Genomic DNA, 18,754 nt, shown 5'->3' with positions numbered 1-18,754 from the left:
GGGGGTATGGTATGTCAAGAGTTGCCGAGAACAGACCATTTTCACTTAGAATTTGTCATTGATTCTACAGTAACTTTAGTTTTAATGTGTAATATGAGTCAAAATGTTTTGCTAAAATCAATTTTTAAAATTTGCTTATTACCCTGGTCCACATAATATCTTGCATCTACAGTTTCAAAAACTACTCTTTAGTTTCAGCAAAACACCACCTTGGCTCCATTAGCCTCAGCATGTATGCTTCTAAAAGGTCTTGCAAAGAAGCTTAAGATTAATGAATGCCTCTCACTGTCTCAAAGGGCATACCCCCTCCACACTCATCAGCAGTGGAGCAAGTTCAGCCTCAGCCCAGTGAATTCCACTGACCTCTGCTCCTCTGTCACCTAATTTCATAATCTCGTTCTTGGTTTGTTTTCTTCTGAGGCCAAGAGAACAATACAATACAATGAATGAGTTAAGAACACCTGAGATAAAGTAACTGGGCTTGAAGTTCAAATCTTTAATTATTGTCTGCCTTGAACTTTAGAATAAATCCTTTTCAATTTTAGAAATTAGGATAATGATAATACCAAATTCTCTGTTAGGAAAACATTCCTTACAAGCTGAATTTTGAACTCTAACAGTGTACAGTTCTGTGAAGAGAATTAGAATAATGATCTCAGCCAACTGCATGGCCACAAAAAATCAGAATAGTCTTAAAAATTACAGTTTTTTTCCATTGTTGAAATAAGCACTACCTACGTAAGTCTAGTTGAAATAATTGAATTCATCATGTTCAGCCTGAGAAAGTGGTTCCCTTTCCTGGACTTATGATTACTATTATTTATTAAGTATGCAGCATTTGATATGTATTCAGTTCTAGGTTCTAAAAAAGATGGGCATCTTGCTTCCAGCTTCTCAAGTACACTCTGTACACACGTGGTAATTTAATCTCCTTTAAGCACTATTACATGTGCTCTTGCTCAAAAAAAAGTGTAACGAGAAATGTGTGGGCTTTATATTACCGACCTATATTTGAATTCTGCTCTGCTGTTGACCATTAGTGAGTCATTCAGCCTCTCTGTGCTGTTTTCTTATCTATCACATAAGAATAATGCCTGCCTCTTCTGGTTGTAAGGATTAAATTTGACCTTTTAAGTGCCTGACCCTTACAGGTAGGCTTTACATAAATGATAGTTCTTTTACCATGGGTCACTGCTTCTTCATAGATAAACATTTAAGTCCTGGCTTTGACGGTCCTCCGAATGGTTCCCTCTCTCCCCTGTCCCAAGGTTTTCCTCCACTCCTGTGTGCTCATCAGGCAGGTGAAGGGACATTCCTTGCAGACGCCCTGTCTTCTTGGCTCTCTGTTTCCTTTGTTTGAAATATCCTTCCACCTTTATATCAGCCTGCCAACTCGGTACCTCTTCCTTGTAAGCTCCTAACTTCACATGAATGCTTCCAGATACACCAGACCCCACAATCACCTCTCACTTGGGCTATTTTCATGCCTAGTATATATGTATAACAGAAACATAAGTTTCATGAAACGATATTTACTGTGTATTGCACTGTGATATTCTCATTTTATTCCATTCTGTCCTAAAATGTCTGGCTGAAATCCATGAAGCCAAGTGATTTTATGACCCCACTAATGGGTCATGACCCACAGTTTAAAAACTAAGCTAGATCCTAAGATCCTTGAGCTCCTTTTGCCTCTCCCTCCACTGCAGGGCATACAGTAGGCAGCCGCTCAAACACTTACTGCACTCAACAGAAAAAGTGGTCACAAACTCAGGAATCTGGGTAATATAATTGATTGTAAAGGGAGGGGGTGTAAGAATAGCCCGAACAAGATAAGTGGTATGTGACTCTCGGCCTCAATGTCTGGGAGACAATAGGGAGTGGTGGGGACCTTGGGGGAACCAGAGAGCACAGGCTCTGTCTAAAGGAGACAGCTGCCATTCGATTCCAATTGCCAGCTTGAACGCCCAGTGTTACCAGATATTTGAATTTAGGACAAGTGGCAAAGTAAGGTATTTTTGTGCAGTCTTTAAATTTTTTAATGTTGTCAACCATTTTTAAAATTTTACTGTGTCAGTATATGCCAAGACAATACGTCCACCAGATGTGGACCTTGGCCTGCCAATTAGGAGCTTCTAAATTAAGAAAATTAACTTCCCAGGGAATCAAACTGAACTGACTAAATTTCAGAGATTGTATGTCACTCTCTTCTGACCTGTGGCTCTTTAATAGTAGTTTGAAGCTAGGCTGTAAAGGTGAAGGATTCTTTGCCTTGGTTGGAATTTTCCTGCCTTAAAAAAAACAAACTCCAATTCCCACCTCTTCCCAGTTATTCAGTTCCTTATTAACTCTATCTCCAGGTGGCCTGTGTGCCACTACCAAGGCTAAAATGTTCCTTTCTCCCAACACTGCAGTTTGAGTGCCTTAGCGAGAGCCAGGTTTGTTCACTTACCTTGTTTACTAGAATTCATTCACATCAGTCAGTGGTGAGTAAACAGCAAATCATTTGCCCTCAGCATCCAATCACTCTTCTCCAAAGCCTGTTTCTGTTTTGGCTGTCTTTGCTCCTGCCCAGCTGGAGCAGTGGAGCTGAAGAATCAAATTCACGAAGTATTTTCTTGGATAACTTAAACTACAAAATTTCTCACCCCGGCAGGCATGTGTGTATGGGAGAGTGACTCACCCCTGAGAGTTAACTGGGGCTAATTATGACCAGCCTGACTTGTCACAGCACCAAAACATCTGGCATAACTTGCTTACCCTCAGACAGGGGAGTTGCCCCCACCCTCTCTGCTCTGCACATGCTTACCTCTGAAGCTCACCATTTCGAAAACGTGGTGTGTGCCTTTCAACGCATGATTATTCAAAATGAGAGGGGACTCTGGAATGCTTGAGTAGGAATTCAGCTCACAATTAAACCCTGGCAAGATGAAATCACACGTTGGGGAGAGAAAAACGTCCTCCTCGCCACGTGATAAATGAAGACATCAGCAGTTAAGGGTGATTGCCTTTTTTCCCCTCTGTTTTATCTTTTCCTATTTATATGCTAACTCTTTACCCAGGGCTCTCATTTGCCAAAGAGGCTGTATTTCTCATTTTTATTTTAGTGATGTTGCTCAGTGCTGGTGTTTCCAGCACTGCAGGATTCGAGTAAAAGCACGAACATGCAGAAATTGAACGCCTTCCTTCCAGGGATTCAGTCTGCCCTCCTGCAGCCTGCACTGAATGGTAGGAGATCTCTACTCTATTTGCTTATATGGACACCATCCCTTCTTCCTGAGATACCCCAGAATTGGTTTCAGCTATATCACCTTTCTCATCATCCTGTCTTGTAAGGTTTCTTACTGAGGAATGCACAGCGAACTGAGCACAGGATATGTAGGATGCAATTTGACCAGAATGGTTGCCTTTAAATTAAGAACAGCAACTGTTTGAGCCAGGTATTATATACAGTACCATATTTAATCCCCACACGATCTCCATGTTAAGGACGAGAAAATACATATGGTGTCAAGATAACACGGTTGGTGGCAGAATTTGGACGCAAATCCGCCTATTTCCAAGAGTCTCTCTAATAAGTGACTACAAATACCAGCACCCCTTGCAATGTCCCCACTGCGCAAACGCACACTCTCCCCTATAGCCCCGGCTCCTCGGCTCTTGGCCCCCCTCCTCAGTCCTAGCGGTTAGATCGAAAAGCCAATCACATGCCGCCTCTCCCTGCTCCCCGACCAATGGGAAGGCTGTTGCTAACATGCCGGTGATATTTTTAGCTCGTCAGGCCTCTGGAACCCAGCCGGTCGGCTCCGGCTCAGTGCCCGGGCGGAACAGGCGCAGGGAGGAGAGGGAGAGGAGTGAGGTGGGGAGGGAGGGAAAAGAAGGGGAGGTGTGGAGCGGGGCTCGGCGGAGGGGGCGTGTATGTGACGCTCTGCCACTCGCTGACGCACAAAGCAAGTAGTCCCTGGAGGTGCCCCAGGGGCCGAAGCGCTCGGAGTGTGGGGGATGGGGGCACTCCGGGCTCGGGCTTCCTCCCGCCTCTCCGTCCCCGTGGAGTTTGCCCTCCAGTCTGGCGATTCTCTGCTGCAGTCAAGGAAAGCGCGTTTAAACCCCCACGCCACCGTTGCTCTCTGCCCTTGCCAAAAAAAGTGATGAAGGGAAAAAAAAAAAGCAAACTGTTCGTAGCTGGAAACTTTCGGATCTCGCCACCCCACGCGGGTTCGGTGGCTACCGTTGCCTTGGAACCTTCTGGAATAAGAATAAAGGTCGGAGGTGGGGAGAGAATTGGGGAATGGGCAATTAAAGAAGGGAGAGGGGAGAAGACTTCATGCGCCAGCTCCCAGAGGCCCCAGGCCTCGCCACCTGGCAGCCCAGTCCGCCTGTGACCTCGGCCGGGCGCAGGCCTCCCTACCCACAACTCCGCGCCTCGCGCAGTCACCAAGTGGCCGAGGGGCCCGCGTTAGCACAGCCCGGGCAGGGGGCCGAGCGCGCGGGCCTGGCGCGCCCCGTTCCGGGTTCGGCGAGCCTCGGTCCCCCGCCCGAGGGACCGTGGGGTGCGCGAGCCCGACGCCCTTGGCACGGGCTGGCGCCACCGCCCGCCGGCAGGGGCTGTTACTAGAGGGAATGTGGCTCTCTTCAGTGCCCCGTCCGGGGGTCGCCAGGCGGGCGGAACGACCACGGGCGTCGCAGAAGGGCCGAGCCCCACCCGGAGCGGGCCGGGGACGCGCCTGCGCAGAGGCGGCGCCGGGCCTCCCAGCCGCGAGGTAGCCGGGCGCTGGAGGCGGCAAGTGGAAGGTTAAAGTAGCGCTTGGCTCCTTTTCCCCGGCGTCCGGCCTCGCCTCGCCTCCCCTTTCCCCCGCTCAGCGGGCCGGGGTCTTGGTCTCCCAACTCGCCCTCCCTTCGACGCTACGCGCCCCCAGACTAGACACAGGCCCTCGGAAGACTCGGAGCAACCCGAGTTCATAAAGGTCCGAAACGTTTGCAGAGCTCGCGTCGTCCCCTCATCTCCCTGACCCGCGAAGAGCCCGTAACTGGGGCAGTGCGAGCGCCGCGGGCACGGCCGGATGGTCAGAAGCCCAGAGCCCGGGGACTCGCCCAAGTGGCCTGAGGGACGGTTCGGCCGAGGGTCCGAACCGTCGGCGCCGGGGCAGGTGCAAGGCCGAAGACACGGGAGGGAAGTCCCCTCCCCGCGACCTCCATTCATCCAACACATCTACAGCGACCAACCCGGTCGGGCCCAGTGCAGGCCCCTGCCCGCCCGGCGCCCGCTGTCCACCCGGGGAAACACCTTACACAATGAGCCCCATTTCAGAGTGGTTTGGGGCATGGAGAAAATAACTACGTTGCGGCGCCGTGATGGGGAGGAAGGCGGGCAGCGTTACACAGGCCGGCCAGAAGCGGCCTCGCTAACGTTTGATCTGGGATCTGAGCGATGAGCAAGGGCGGCCACGGGAGGGTGGGGTTGGGGGTGGGGTTGCGGGGGTCGCGGGCGCCCCCGGGTGCCAGGCGGAGCCGCAGGCCGCGCGGCCGGAGGGGTTAAGCTGCCCGCCGGCCGGGAAGTAGTCCCGGCCCGCGCACGGCCCCGCCCCTGCAGGGCGGAGGGACGCATCACGCAGGGGTGGGGAAGCCGGATCCGTGCGCAGGGTTGCTAAGGGTGAAACTTTTCATTGACTTTGCTCACTTCGGGCCGGGGCGCGGGAGGGTGCGGGTCATCGGCCGAGACGACCTAGCGGCTTGGGCGACGCGGGGCAGAAGGGCAGGACCGCCCGCCCGCCACAGCCGGGACCGTCCTCCGCCCCGCGGCACGAACCACTCTCCGGTCCGCCATCGCCGCCGGCCGGCCCGCCCGCCCTCCGTCCCCCCGCCGCTAAGCCCGACCTCCAAAAAGCTGAATTATTATTGAGAGTCATAGCCCATACTCCCCTCGTTCGCCCCCCAACCGTCAACGAAGAAAAGGACACATCGGCCCCCGGGCCGGCGGCACCCGGGAAGAAAGAGAAAGCGATCCCCGCCCCGCGCCCCCGACCACCCTGGACGGAGAAGCCGCCCCGTGGCCGGCAGACCGCCCCGCCGCCGCGCAGACCCGAGTGAGTGAGTGGGGGGCGTGCGGGCGGGGGGCCCCTGAGACCCGACAGGCCCCACGCCTTCCCCCACACCCCCGCCCCGCTCCCGTTCCTCGCCTTGCTGGACGCTCCACGTTGCTGTCCCCCGCCCCCCCCCCCCCACGCCTGGCCATTTTCCTTCCTCCGACCCTGTAGAACCCCCCTTTCCCCTTGTGCTCCCTTCCCCCCCCTCACGCTCGCTCTCATCCTGGGGTACCCCAGAGGCCCCTTGTCTCCACTTCCAAGTGTGGCCCTCTCTTGGGTGGGTGCATTTTCTCCCTTCTCCGCCTCCCTCAGTTCTTCATATCCTAGAGACTCGCTAGATTTTCCTTGTTCCTCAAAAAAACCTAACTCCCACCACCATTAAATAAATCAGGAAGAAAGGGGATCCAGGCCTTGTTTTTCTGCTTTTCCCGTGTGCAGGGAAGGAGGTGGTAATTAATAATTAATAGGGTTTATTTCTGGCCCTGTGAAGCCTGAGGGATGAAGGGTGAACACCCCTCTTTTGGACCAGTCAGTGGTGACAGTCCTCTGGGCCGCCGAGCCAGAATTCACCATTTTGGCTTGAACTCTATTCTCTTTTAAGGGAAAACTGGGAGGAAAAAAAGTACCTTTCCAGCAATACCAGTGAGTGGATTCTGGTTGATCTTGGTAAGGTGCCTGGGAGGAAGAGCCCCGCTGCTAAGCTCCTTCCGCTCCTGTCCGGAGGATGGACTGTGCCCTTGACCAGCAAGGGAGGGGAAAGAAGGAGCAGAGAAGAGGGGCCACTGGCAGGCCCTCTCCCACCCCCCAGAACCAGAACCCCACACAGCAGGTCTCAACTTGGGGGCCAGCGGAGGGTTCTCGAGTGCCTGCTGAGTATCTACCCTTTTTCTCTCTCCTACCCACCCTACCCTGGGAGTGGGTCCCTCATCTTTGACTGTCCAGCGGAAAAACACCCCTATTCCTTTCTTGGGCGCCTGCCCCCATCCCCCTCTTAAGCAGAGGAGGGGAAGAAGCTTGTGTGGGAGGAAGGATTAGGGAGGTTTACCACCCTCTAGGGGAGCTTTGCCGAGGATCTGGTAAGTCTGGTCATAGAGCAGGCCTTGTAGTGGGTGGAGACTCACAAACAATTTTAAGTATTAGAAGATGTTGTTCAGGTGTCGAATGTACAGTTTTTCCTTCCCTTCCCGGGAACCTTTTCCCATTTCCCTCGCCGGGTCTGGTTACTCGGACTTGGATTAGAAGAGGGGTGAGGCTTGGGCCCTGCTGGCGTCGGGCCTTCTGATTGTTGGCCCGGCACCTCCCTGCAGCTTAACTGGGAATTTCTTTGGCCAAGAGGACGGGAGAACTGGATTTAATTCCTGCCTTTCCTTTCCCGGCTGTGGGGGTGCTGGAGCCGAGCCCGCTGGGCATTAAGTGAAAAGGCTCTTTTCACTTTGAATCCACCGTCCCTACAGCAACTCCAGAGGCCACCCCGCCAAGGAATACAGATTAAACGGTAGGGTTGGGGGTTGGTGATCTTATTTATCTCAGCCTACCGCTTTCACCCAGAAAAAACTCATCAGAAGCAGATCTTCATAATTCACCAGTTATAGGAGGCGGTGAAGAGAACGGGGCAAAAGTTCAGCCTCTCGTGAAGCTGAGAGAGGGAGATGGTGGGGTGATACAATACGGAGAGTAGCCCTTATGGGTAGGTAGAATTTATATAAAGTGTATTAGGCGGTGGGCGGGGGAGGCGGTGCGACCGTCCGCCACAGCGCGCATGTGCGTCGGAAACTTTTCCTTCGTTCTCCGACCCTCTGCCAGCTCCCTGTACTGGGCATGCGTGGTTTGCCGGCTGAGCCTTCGCAAAGCACGCAGGGAAGTGTAGTGTGGGGAGAAAATAGGTCACTTGCTCCAACCTGAGCGTGAGGTTTCTGAGGACTACGACTCCCAGAGTGCAGAGCGTGTCTTCGCCGCCGGCCTCCCCACTTACGTTGGGGCTCAGTCAAGTCTTTCTGGGTCTGGAGGAACCTAGAGTGCCCTAGAAAGGGATCTGGTAGTTGCGAGAAGCCTTGTAGTCAGTCTTGGGCTTGCACGGTCCATGATTGGGGGAGATGGTGTGATACTCTGGGCGGGGTCGTGCAGTCAGTAGGACAAGTCCTGGAAGCCTTTCAACCACACCCGCCCGTCTGGGCCACCGCCTTGGGACTGGCGGGAGGGGCCGTCGCCTGGCCCGCCTGGAGCCTGGCTCTTACTCCCTGGTACCCTACAGGCCTTGTCAAAATTGAGAACCTCTCCTCCCCTATTCCCCTTTCCACACTCGTTTGAATCCAGTCGTGCTGGATTGTAAGGATGATAAGGATGTAGGATGTTTAGGCTTGAGGTGCCTGAATATTTTTAAAGATACCCATGATTTGGGGGCCCAATGGCTTCCCTCACCGTTATCCCTCCTTTTCCTCTTTAAAACATAACTTTTTCTTCTTAAAAACTTTCCGTCCGGTGCCAGCCAGTGGCGCAGCAGTTAAGTTGGCACATTCCGATTCTTGGCGGCCTGGGGTTCACCAGTTCGGATCCTGGGTGTAGGCATAGCACTGCTTGGCAAGCCATGCTGTAGCAGGCGTCCCACATATAAAGTAGAGGAAGATGGGCCCAGATGTTAGCTCAGGGCCAGGCTTCCTCAGCAAAAAAGAGGAGGACTAGCAGTAGTTCGCTCAGGGCTAATCTTCCAAAAAAAAACCTTCACATTTTTGCCAGAGTTCTCTGGAAACTCTGCTACCTATCATTGACTGGACCTGCCTTCCTCTGTTTTGTTTTGTTTTTTTTTTTTAATTTTGTTATTTATTTATTTATTTATTTATTTATTTATTGAGGAAGATTAGCCCTGAGCTAACATCTGCTGCCAATCCTCCTCTTTTTGCTGAGGAAGACTGGCCCTGAGCTAACGTCCATGCCCATCTTCCTCTGCTTTATATGTGGGACACCTACCACAGCATGGTTTGCCATGAGGTGCCATGTCTGCACGCGGGATCTGGGCCAGCAAACCCTGTGGCCAAGAAGTGGAACATGCACACTTAACCACTGCGTCACCTGTTTGGCAGGGTGGCCCCTGCCTTCCCCTGTTTTTGTCATTCTGTGAAGCACTTAGTCTTTAAAACACAAGTCGGGGCTGGCCCCATGGCCGAGTGGTTAAGTTTGCACGCTCTGCTTCGGTGGCCCAGGGTTTCGCCAATTTGGGTCCCCGTTGCCGACATGGCACCGCTCATCAGGCTATGCTGAGGCGGTGTCTCACATAGCACAACCAGAGGCGCTCACAACTATAATCTACAACTATGTACTGGGGGGCTTTGGGGAGAAAATAAGTAAATAATTTTAAAAAACAAAAACACAAGTCAGCACAAGTGATCTGAATCCAGGATTAAGTTTGTTACTGGAAGTAAGTAAGGAGAATGAGATATTAAATAAAAGTGGACAGAATTTACTTTCAAAGATTTTAGTTTTCCTTTTTCTCCCAAAGCCCCCCGGTACACAGCTGTGTCTTTTTCGTTGTGGGTCCTTCTAGTTGTGGCATGTGGGACGCGGCCTCGGCATGGCTTGATGAGTGGTGCCATGTCTGCACCCAGGATCCGAACTGGTGAAACTCTGGGCCTCCGAAGCGGAGTGTGCGAACTTAACCTCTTGGCCACGGGGCCAGCCCTGCAACTTTTTACTATACTGACAGAAAGTAGATACTGCTATTGTTTAACACTTAGCCTTTGGGGGGTTTTTGTTGGTTTTTTTTCAGGCTTTTTGCCACCTTTCCAGCCTTTTGCGCCCTAGTCACTGTTGGAAAAAATCTTGGAGGTCTTTCCTGCTGCTTAACTTGAATCTGCTTTTTCGTTTTGTTGAAGGGTGGTTGTTTCTGATCTTATCACATTCTATGAATATTTTATATATGTTCTAGAATTTGTCCATAGCCTTTTTAAAAAATGAGCAAACTCATCTGAGTGGTCGCTCCTATCTTTAGTTAAAGACAGGACAACACCAGTGCCTTAATCCTCTGTTTCATAAGCTTCTTGAAGTCAAAATTAGAGCCTGAGCTGATAGAGCAGAAAATCTCATTCTGGTTGTCCTGCGTTTTTGTGAGGTTCCACCCCACAGCCATCTGGCCTGGCCTGTTCTCCCATCAAAGAGGCAAAGGTGCCATTATATACTTCCTTATTTGTGCGGCGGCAACACTGAGGAACAAATTGGTGTGCAGCTTTACTTGCTTATGCTGCAGAAAATGGTTCGCTAGGCAGGGCAGATGACAGTGGTTCTATTGTATTTTAGGGTAGGAGGCTTATTTCCCAATGACTTTGGCCTGCATTTAAAATGCTCCCATTCTGAGACTGAACTGTTCAGGGGGTTAACTTGGAAGGCAATTATGCAGCAAGGTTTGAGGAAGCCTAGAAAGGTGTAGGAGCCCTTTGGTCTGGGTAGCATAGCAAAAGGCCATATGGTACCTTGGGAAAAGTGTCACATGTCATGTTTGAGTCTGTTTTTTCAAAAACATTTTGGAAACATTATCTTTAACTCCAGGCCCGTTCTTGGAACCAGTGCCAACTTTATTCACAACTTTTTGGTCTCCTCCATGTCGGACACCTCTAATGGACTGTGGCCCTCACAGACCTGCTCTTGAGGGGCCCACAGTTCTGGTGGCTAGCTTTGCATCTGATGACAAACCCAATCCTCATAAACAGAAAGCCCCTTATTTTTACCATTCTTCTTAGTTCTCTTTAAACCCCAAAGGGCTGTGGACTTGATCTGTGGTGACCATGAATAGACATTTGAAGAAACCTGGAGATCAAGTCTGTGTTGGGGGCTGGGATCGAGGGGAGACGAGGGTCTCCTGAATCCTGAGCGTCCCTGTGGAGAGTTTGGGAGAGGCCATGCTCCTGGCACCTCTGTTGACTCCCCACATGACCCTGTCTGTCTGCTCAGACCTGAAATGAAGGTGGGACTAGACCTAGCTACTGTCATAGGATACTCCAGGCTCATCCTAGAGAATCACTGCTAACTTTCTTCACAAATTTTTTTTTTTTTTGAGGAAGGTTAGCCCTGAGCTAACATCTGCCACCAATCCTCCTCTTTTTGCTGAGGAAGACTGGCCCTGAGCTAACATCCATGCCCATGTTCCTCCACTTTATGTGTGGGACGCCTACCACAGCATGGCTTGCCAAGTGGTGCCGTATCCGCACCAGGGATCCAAACTGGCGAACCCCAGGCCGCTGAAGCGGAACGTGCAAACTTAACCGCTGCACCACCAGGCTGGTCCCTCTTCACAGTTTTTTAATCTCCTCTGTGTTAAATATCTCTAGTGGACCACTATAGCCCTTACAGACCTCTGTTCTTGAGGGGCCCTGTGGTCCTGGGGGCTAGGTTTAGATTGACCCAGTGCGTCTTCTCTGATACTCACCCCAGAGATCTCTGCCTGAGGATTCAGTACAGAAATGTCCCAAGGAGCTACAGCCTCAGGCTTGAGAATTACAGGGAAGTGAGTTGAGGCAGGTTCAGAAAACTCAAGATCCTGAAGCCTAGAACTGGTACCTGGATACTCTATGCTGGACCCAGGGATTTTAATCAAAATCCAGCCCCAGGTCTTTTCACGGGACAAAAGATGCCCTTGACCGATCATGGATCAGTCTTGTCCCTGTGCTGAGCTTGGCAGCACGGTCTCCCCCAGAAGTCTGGCTAGGAACATGTTCGGGCCCTGCCTGCCCTCAAAGGTGGCCCTTTTCAGCTCCGTTCTCCCGCAGCAGGAGGCTAGGAGCTGCCATTTTGGAGAAAGTGAGGAGATTAGGGTCACTGGCTCTCAGGACCTCACAGATCATCTTCCTGAGACACGAGGTGGCCCAGACCTTGGGAATAAACCTTTTTGACCTTTGTGGGATCTGGCTGTGAGAGAGTCCCAAAATAACAATCTGAGTGTTTATCTTGGACTGTCTTCTCTCCAGGGATCTCCAAACACTTGAGAAATCTGATCTGGTGCCAAGGACAGGTGGTCAGACAGTCCCTGGGAGACTGAGTGATGATGGGTCCCCAGCTGGAGGCTGCAGGGTGATGGAAAATTTCTTCTCTCTGCCCCCCTCATCATCTACCCTCTAGCCAGAAACTACAGAGATTCTCTCAGGTCCCACCAGTGCCGCTCTTAACGTTTTGTTTTATAGGGCCCTGCTTCCGTGGAGCAGCCCCCGGTCAGCAGTTCTGTTGACCCACGCCTCTGGTTGTGACAGGTCTTGACTTGTTCCTGGAGATCATGCTCTTGTCTCCATTCTTGCAGGCTTTCTGGATGGCAGTGCACACCTTGGTTACACTGTGGAGTTTTTAAATCGGTTCTGCAAACCCAGAGTGAGCCAGAGAGCATACACACCCAGGGAGCCCGGGGTGACAGATTGGATGTGACTAGAATCCAAGCCCTCTGTGAAAAGTTGGCAGTGCCCCTTCCTGTTCGGTGACCTGTATCCCTTTCCATTTAAGGAGGAAAACTTTATTAAACTTATTTCTCCAAACACTTGAGAAATCTGATCTGGTGCCAAGAACAGGTGGTCAGACCTGTCCTTGAGAAAGATTTTAAATTTATCTCTCGGCCTGTGACAGTTTGGGAGCATGACTTCACCAAGTTACTGCAAGGACAAGTGAGTAAGAGCCTTCCCTTCTCTGGCTGAAGTAGGGGCTCAATTTTTTTTGGTGTCAGTCGTATACAGTGACCTGAATTCTCTAAGTAGTAGAAACCACAGCGCCCCTATTTCTTTAGAAATACTTAAAAAATAATAGCTGCCTTTATCAAGTCCTACTAAATACCAGGTACAGTGTGCAGTAGTTTATATCTTTGAACTAAGTTATTCTTCATGGTTGCCTCATGTTAACTGATGAAACCAAGGTTCAGAAAAACAGTGACTTGCCCACAGTCACACAATTAAGCTAGTCACTGGTAGAACAGACCTTGGGTCTGTGTGATCCAGAGTTGGTGCCTTTTTGTCTGTCCTTCGCCATTGATCCCCCTGGCTTTCTGCATATCTACTCATGCCATGGGCATGAGTCTACAAAAGCTGAGTACGGCTGTTGAGGACAGGACATTGTGGACATCACTCATTCACAGGGTCTCCAGGAGTTGGAGCTGACTTGACAGCATGTAACAAAAAACTGATGATGCCCTTTCTCATTTCCCAGAGCCATCTAGAGCCCAAGGCTGCCCACCTTCCATCTCCTGCCACTGCCCTTGGCTTGTGCACGTGCCCTGCTCTGATTCTCTGCCTAGGAAAGGACCATGCAGCTGGAGATCAAGGTGGCCCTGAACTTCATCATCTCCTACTTGTACAACAAGCTGCCCCGGCGCCGGGCAGACCTCTTTGGGGAGGAGCTAGAACGCCTCTTGAAAAAGAAATATGAAGGCCATTGGTACCCTGACAAGCCACTGAAGGGCTCTGGCTTCCGCTGTGTCCATATTGGGGAGATAGTGGACCCTGTGGTGGAGCTGGCCGCCAAGCGGAGTGGCCTGGCAGTAGAGGATGTGCGGGCCAATGTGCCTGAGGAGCTGAGTGTCTGGATTGACCCTTTTGAGGTGTCCTACCAGATTGGTGAGAAGGGGGCTGTCAAAGTCCTGTACCTGGATGACAGTGAGGGCTGTGTTGCCCCAGAGCTGGACAAGGAGATCAAGAGCAGCTTCAACCCCGATGCCCAGGTATTTGTGCCCATCGGCAGCCAGGACAGCTCCCTGTCCAACTCCCCATCGCCATCCTTTGGCCAGTCACCCAGCCCCACGTTCATCCCCCGCTCTGCCCAGCCCATCACCTTTACCACTGCCTCCTTTGCTGCCACTAAGTTTGGCTCCACCAAGATGAAGAAGGGTGGTGGGGCAGCGAGTGGTGGGGGTGTGGCCAGCAGCGGGGCAGGTGGCCAACAGCCCTCCCAGCAGCAGCCGCGCATGGCCCGCTCTCCCACCAACAGCCTGCTGAAGCACAAGAGCCTCTCTTTGTCTGTGCATTCACTGAACTTCATCACGGCCAGCCCCGCCCCTCAATCCCAGCTCTCGCCCAATGCCAAGGAATTTGTGTACAACGGCGCTGGCTCTCCCAGCCTCTTCTTCGATGGGGCTGATGGCCAGGGCAGTGGCACCCCAGCCCCCTTTGGGGGCAGTGGGGCTGGCACCTGCAACAGCAGCAGCTTTGACGTGGCCCAGGTGTTCGGAGGTGGCACCAACAGCCTCTTCCTGGAGAAGACGCCCTTCGTGGAAGGCCTCAGCTACAACCTGAACACCATGCAATATCCCAGCCAGCCGTTCCAGCCTGTGGTGCTGGCCAACTGACCACCCACCTGCCTGCGGGGCCAGGAGCACCCAAGACCACAGAAAAGAGAAAGGAAAGGAAAGGCCAAAAAAAAAGGAAAAGAAAAATATACAAAAAGATGTCCAATCTTCTCACTCTCACTTCTAGAAAAAAGATCCAGCCCAGGCATGGAAGGGGAGGGGCTCCCGAAGCACCCGATCGTGTTTAACTCAACCCCCCTGCTGTTTTCCTGCCTGCCTCTGATTTATTTGGTTGGTTTGGGTTTTATATTTCTTTTTTTTTTTTTACATGTAGTTTTCTATATAACATATTTAATTAGTGGCTTCCTGTGCTAAGAATGGTCCAGATGTGAATTGCTGCTCCCTGCTCCCTCCCTCCCTCCTTTACACGCCTGGTTTAGGATTGGTGTGTCCAAGCTCACAGGGAAGGAAGAGCCGCAGCTGGGGCCTGGCCCTCCCCAGAACAGGGAGAGGCTGCCCTGTGTCACTGCCTCTGTCACCCAGCTATCCTCTCACTCAAAGCCATCCAACCTCAGCAGGCCTTCTTGGGCCCTGCCACACAAATAGGTCTGACCCCAGCCTCCACTCCCTCTCAGGCCTGGGCCACAGGGAGCTGCCGGCTGGCTGCTTGACACCCTCCCCCTAGAGCTGAAGTCTCTGACTCCAGGGAGGTTAGCACTCTGTCTAGTGGAATTCCTTTCATCTCTGTCCTATGGCTCCACGCCACCATCCCCAACTGGCCCAGCCTATCATCATGGCCCTGGAGACCCAGCCGTTGACATGTGGCCTCTCTCACACGGCCTCTTCTTCCCTGGGCCTGAGGTGGTGGTGGGGAGGTGGGACAAGTGTGGGTGGGGGTGTGTGCCTGCGCATGTGCGTGGTTTGCCGTCCTGTTTTAAAGGATTCCAAACCATGTGGAACTTCCCCTCTGGGTGTGATTCTGGGTTGAGCAAGTGCTTACTCATGTTTGAGGTTGGGGAACGGGCCAGGGACGGCGTGTCAGTCCTCTTGTAGGGTGGTTCACGTGGTGGGGTGAGACTGCAGCTGAGCCTAAGACACTCCCAGGGGAAAGCACTGCAGAAGGAACTGGTTTCAGACTGCGGAGGGATCTGCACTTTTGTTTGTTTTTGACCAAAAAAAAGGTTAGTGTGAGGGGCTGAGGGAATAGCAAGCCTCTGATGCCTAAGAAGCCCCTGAACTCAGACTCTCCTGTTGTGTGACCTTAGCCCGGGATGGGAGCTGCTCACCTGAGCACCCTGGGGGGCGGGAGTTAGTCGGTGCCTGAAGTGGGCAGTCCTGAGCCTTGAGTTGAGACTTTTTGGTCTTTTGGTATAGACATTGTTTTAGTACATTTCTGCCCTTGCCTGCTTGAGAACTTCTTGGTACCTCTTGCCATCCCCTCACTGCCCGACCCAACCCCACTGGGCCCAGGAGTGGTTTCCTGAGCAAGCTGGGCTGAACAGGCGCTTGGCCGTCGCAGGTGGTGTGTTTGGCTTACAGAAGAGCACTCGCTCTCGCCTCTGCCGGGAGAGAAGTTGTTTCTCTGACCCAACCCTAGTGGGCCAGCTTCCATGCCGTGATGCTTTGGCAAGTGGGGTGCATGGCATCAGGGCCCCCCCACCATCAGAAAGTACCAAAGTCCTTGGCACCCTACCCCACCCTCTCTGGCAACCCTCAAGTGGGCAACTGCTATGGCAGTGGGTCCAGCCCAGACAGACACTGCCAGCCTCCTCCCTGCAGTGGGCACCAGCTCTACCTCCCCTAGCCAGGCAATACCCTGGCTCCTCAGCCCAGCACCATCTGTCCCCCTACACTTCTCAGGGGCCAGCCCAGGCCGGGCCACCCTCTCCCTAGCCCTCAGCTCCCACACAGGTCACGTGCCCAGGCAGATGGCTGCTCTCTGGGAAAGGTTGGATGCTGCCTTATGCCCCTCCCAGCCCCCTCCTCCCACACTCGCGCACACAGGTACCGCCACACCTGGTTGGCTTGTTTCTCACCACACAGGGAGAGGGGGACTAGCCCCTAGTATCTTTTGAAATACGAGGAAAAATGTGTGTTCAGGAGCATGACTCCAGCGCTGGGCTCTTAGGCCTGGTTCAGTCTGTCTCGTCTCAAATCTAGGCATTTTTGCTTCAATTTTATTTTTTTTAAGGAAACAAAAACAAAAATCTGCACTAATTTACCTGGTTTCGTAGGAAAACTTTTTTTTTATTTTTTACATTTTTTGGTGTCCGTTTGTATTGAATAATTTGCTACATTTGTAAAATGTAAGAGGTATATATAATATATGTATATTTCTAACGTAAAAAACGTAATTTTTTTCTTTTCAAGATTTTTTCTTAAAAAGAGGACAGAAAGATATTTTTTCAGGAAAAACAAACTTTAAAATAAAAAAAGAGGAGACTAAAACCTATTTCTCCCCTTTCCCCATCCTCTCTCTATCTACCCCTTTCCCAGGAACAAATCAAAAGGTGGATTGTCTTGTAAAGAATGTAAGCTTTTAGTCCAGAATGATGATTTTTCTCAATGCAGTGAGCTATAGATTCTCTGGTTTGACCCCTAGGGACGGGAAGGGGGGCATTGAGGCAATGTGGAGAGGAGCTTGGGGGGGCAGGGTAAGGAACTTGTTTTCTTTAGTGAAGGAGGAATACAATCAAGCGTTTTGTATTCAGAATGTTGTGCAATATTTTGGAATGGGACATTGGTGTGTTAGAGGTTTAGTTTAAAAACAAAAGGATTGATCAAATCTGTACAGTTTATATTGTTCCAGATTTTTTTAAGTTTGTATTAAAAGCATGATATATAATAGCCTTCTGCTTGCTCCCAGCTTGTTTTATTTCTGGGACCCCTTTAAGATGGAGAGAGTGGGAGTGACCTGTTGGCTTCGGGAAACAATTGGTCATCCTGACCTGCCCCCCGGATGGGCATAAGCCTCCCCGGCCCTTTTACCTCCTATGCCATCAACACAGAACACCTGGAAGTGCCCACTCCTACAGGCCTTTCACACTGGAAACAGGTTCCGCAAGGTTGGGAACTGCCCCAGCTCCCTCTGCCAGAGGTGAGGAGCCAGGCCTGGAAGCAGAGCCTGGACAACAGGATACTTCTTTGTGGCTTTTTTAAGAATGGCCTATTCCATAATTACTGCCACTAAAATATTTTGAAAAATGATCTGCATCAATACTATAAAGTCATTAAGGTGAGGCCGAGGGAGGGATCAGCCTCCAGCCTGTTCCACGTCTAGAATTTGCCCTCCCCAGACCGCTAGACTCTTAGAACTACCCCCGTCAGGCTTTGTCCACACAGCTGGTGCTTGGATTCCCGGCCCTTCTCTGGGCTGAGCAATTCCAGAGCAGAGCTGTGTTAGGGACAAGAAAGCCTGCCTGAGCCATGGGCTGGAGAGGGGTCGCCATCCGCCTCCACCTTCCTCTCCCAGGTCAGCCCCACAGGGTCCTGGGTTAAGAGGGCAGCCTGTTATTTGTTGAATCTTTTATTTCGCCCTTGCAGAGACCGGGTGCTGGAGGTATTGTCTCCACAGCACAATTGAGAAACGGGCTCCAAGTTAGATGACCTGCTAAATTCACAAAACTAGTTGATGGGAAAGCTGAGATTTTGGGCCCATGTGCGACTTTTTCTTGTGAAAAGCTGTAGTAACTGCCATGGGAGAGTGACACTGGAGGCGGGGATGGGAGGCTGACCTTGCCCCCTCCCGGCTGGTGCAGGGGACAAGTAGCTTTTCTGGGGCATCAGTAGGATGAGGGTCTCCTCAGGCCCCTCACTCCCCGAACAGGTCAGCACCGATCCCTCCCCTCACAAGTGTGTGGACTGGGTCTAGGAGCTCTCAGGCCAAACATCCAGCCTCCACACACGGTCCCAGAAGCCCTTGATATCCACCCTCCCATGGGCTGCTCCCCCCATGGAGCCTGTCCAGCAGAGGGAGGGCCAGGCCCTGGCCTGCCAAACAGAAGGTCACTCCCAGGGGTCTCGCTCTCCTCTGTCCTAACAGGGAGAAGCCCAGCCTGTCCCTGTGTCCCTGTATACAGGCTGCCTGCCCACCTGTGGGCCCCAGGGCCCCTTGCACACTCATTCCTATTCATGTTCCTATAAAGGAAGCACCTAGCACAGGTCCTGCCACAGAAAGTGACCGCAGTCACTTGTTCCCACTCCCTGTGCATGTGCCAGAGAGCAGAAAGGCCCAGGGAGGCCAGCTCAGGTGCTGAGACCACCATCCCGGCCAGCCCAGATTTGAACAAACCTCCAAATTCTCCAAGACATAGGCATAGAAATGACTTGTGCCTCCATTTAGTCACAACGTTCACTGGCTCTGAAGCAGTGGAGGGGGACACCTGGGTAAAGGGCTGCCCAAGGTCCCTGCTCTGCAGCAGAGGAAGAA

The 18,754-nt window shown here is 51.9% G+C and overlaps 1 protein-coding gene across 2 annotated transcripts; it reads left to right on the top strand.

Moving 5' to 3' along the window:
* The first annotated feature begins 5,497 nt into the window (after window positions 1–5,497).
* Window positions 5,498–17,172, top strand: TOB2 (transducer of ERBB2, 2). Of its 2 annotated transcripts, none has more exons than XM_070599541.1 (2): window positions 5,498–6,083; window positions 13,251–17,172. In XM_070599541.1, exon 2 carries the CDS (start codon window positions 13,348–13,350, stop codon window positions 14,383–14,385), a length of 1,038 nt encoding a protein of 345 aa, XP_070455642.1. In that variant the 5' UTR covers window positions 5,498–6,083; window positions 13,251–13,347; the 3' UTR covers window positions 14,386–17,172. The 2 variants fall into 2 exon arrangements, with proteins under 2 accessions (XP_070455642.1, XP_070455643.1); XM_070599542.1 differs by lacking the exon at window positions 5,498–6,083 and adding an exon at window positions 9,475–12,715.
* The last annotated feature ends 1,582 nt before the right edge of the window (window positions 17,173–18,754 follow it).

This window comes from Equus przewalskii, chromosome 29 (assembly GCF_037783145.1).
Source record: "Equus przewalskii isolate Varuska chromosome 29, EquPr2, whole genome shotgun sequence".
Classification (NCBI taxonomy): Eukaryota; Metazoa; Chordata; class Mammalia; order Perissodactyla; family Equidae; genus Equus; species Equus przewalskii.
The sequence above is the reverse complement of the archived record's forward strand: the minus strand, read 5'-3'. Positions and strand labels throughout refer to the sequence as shown.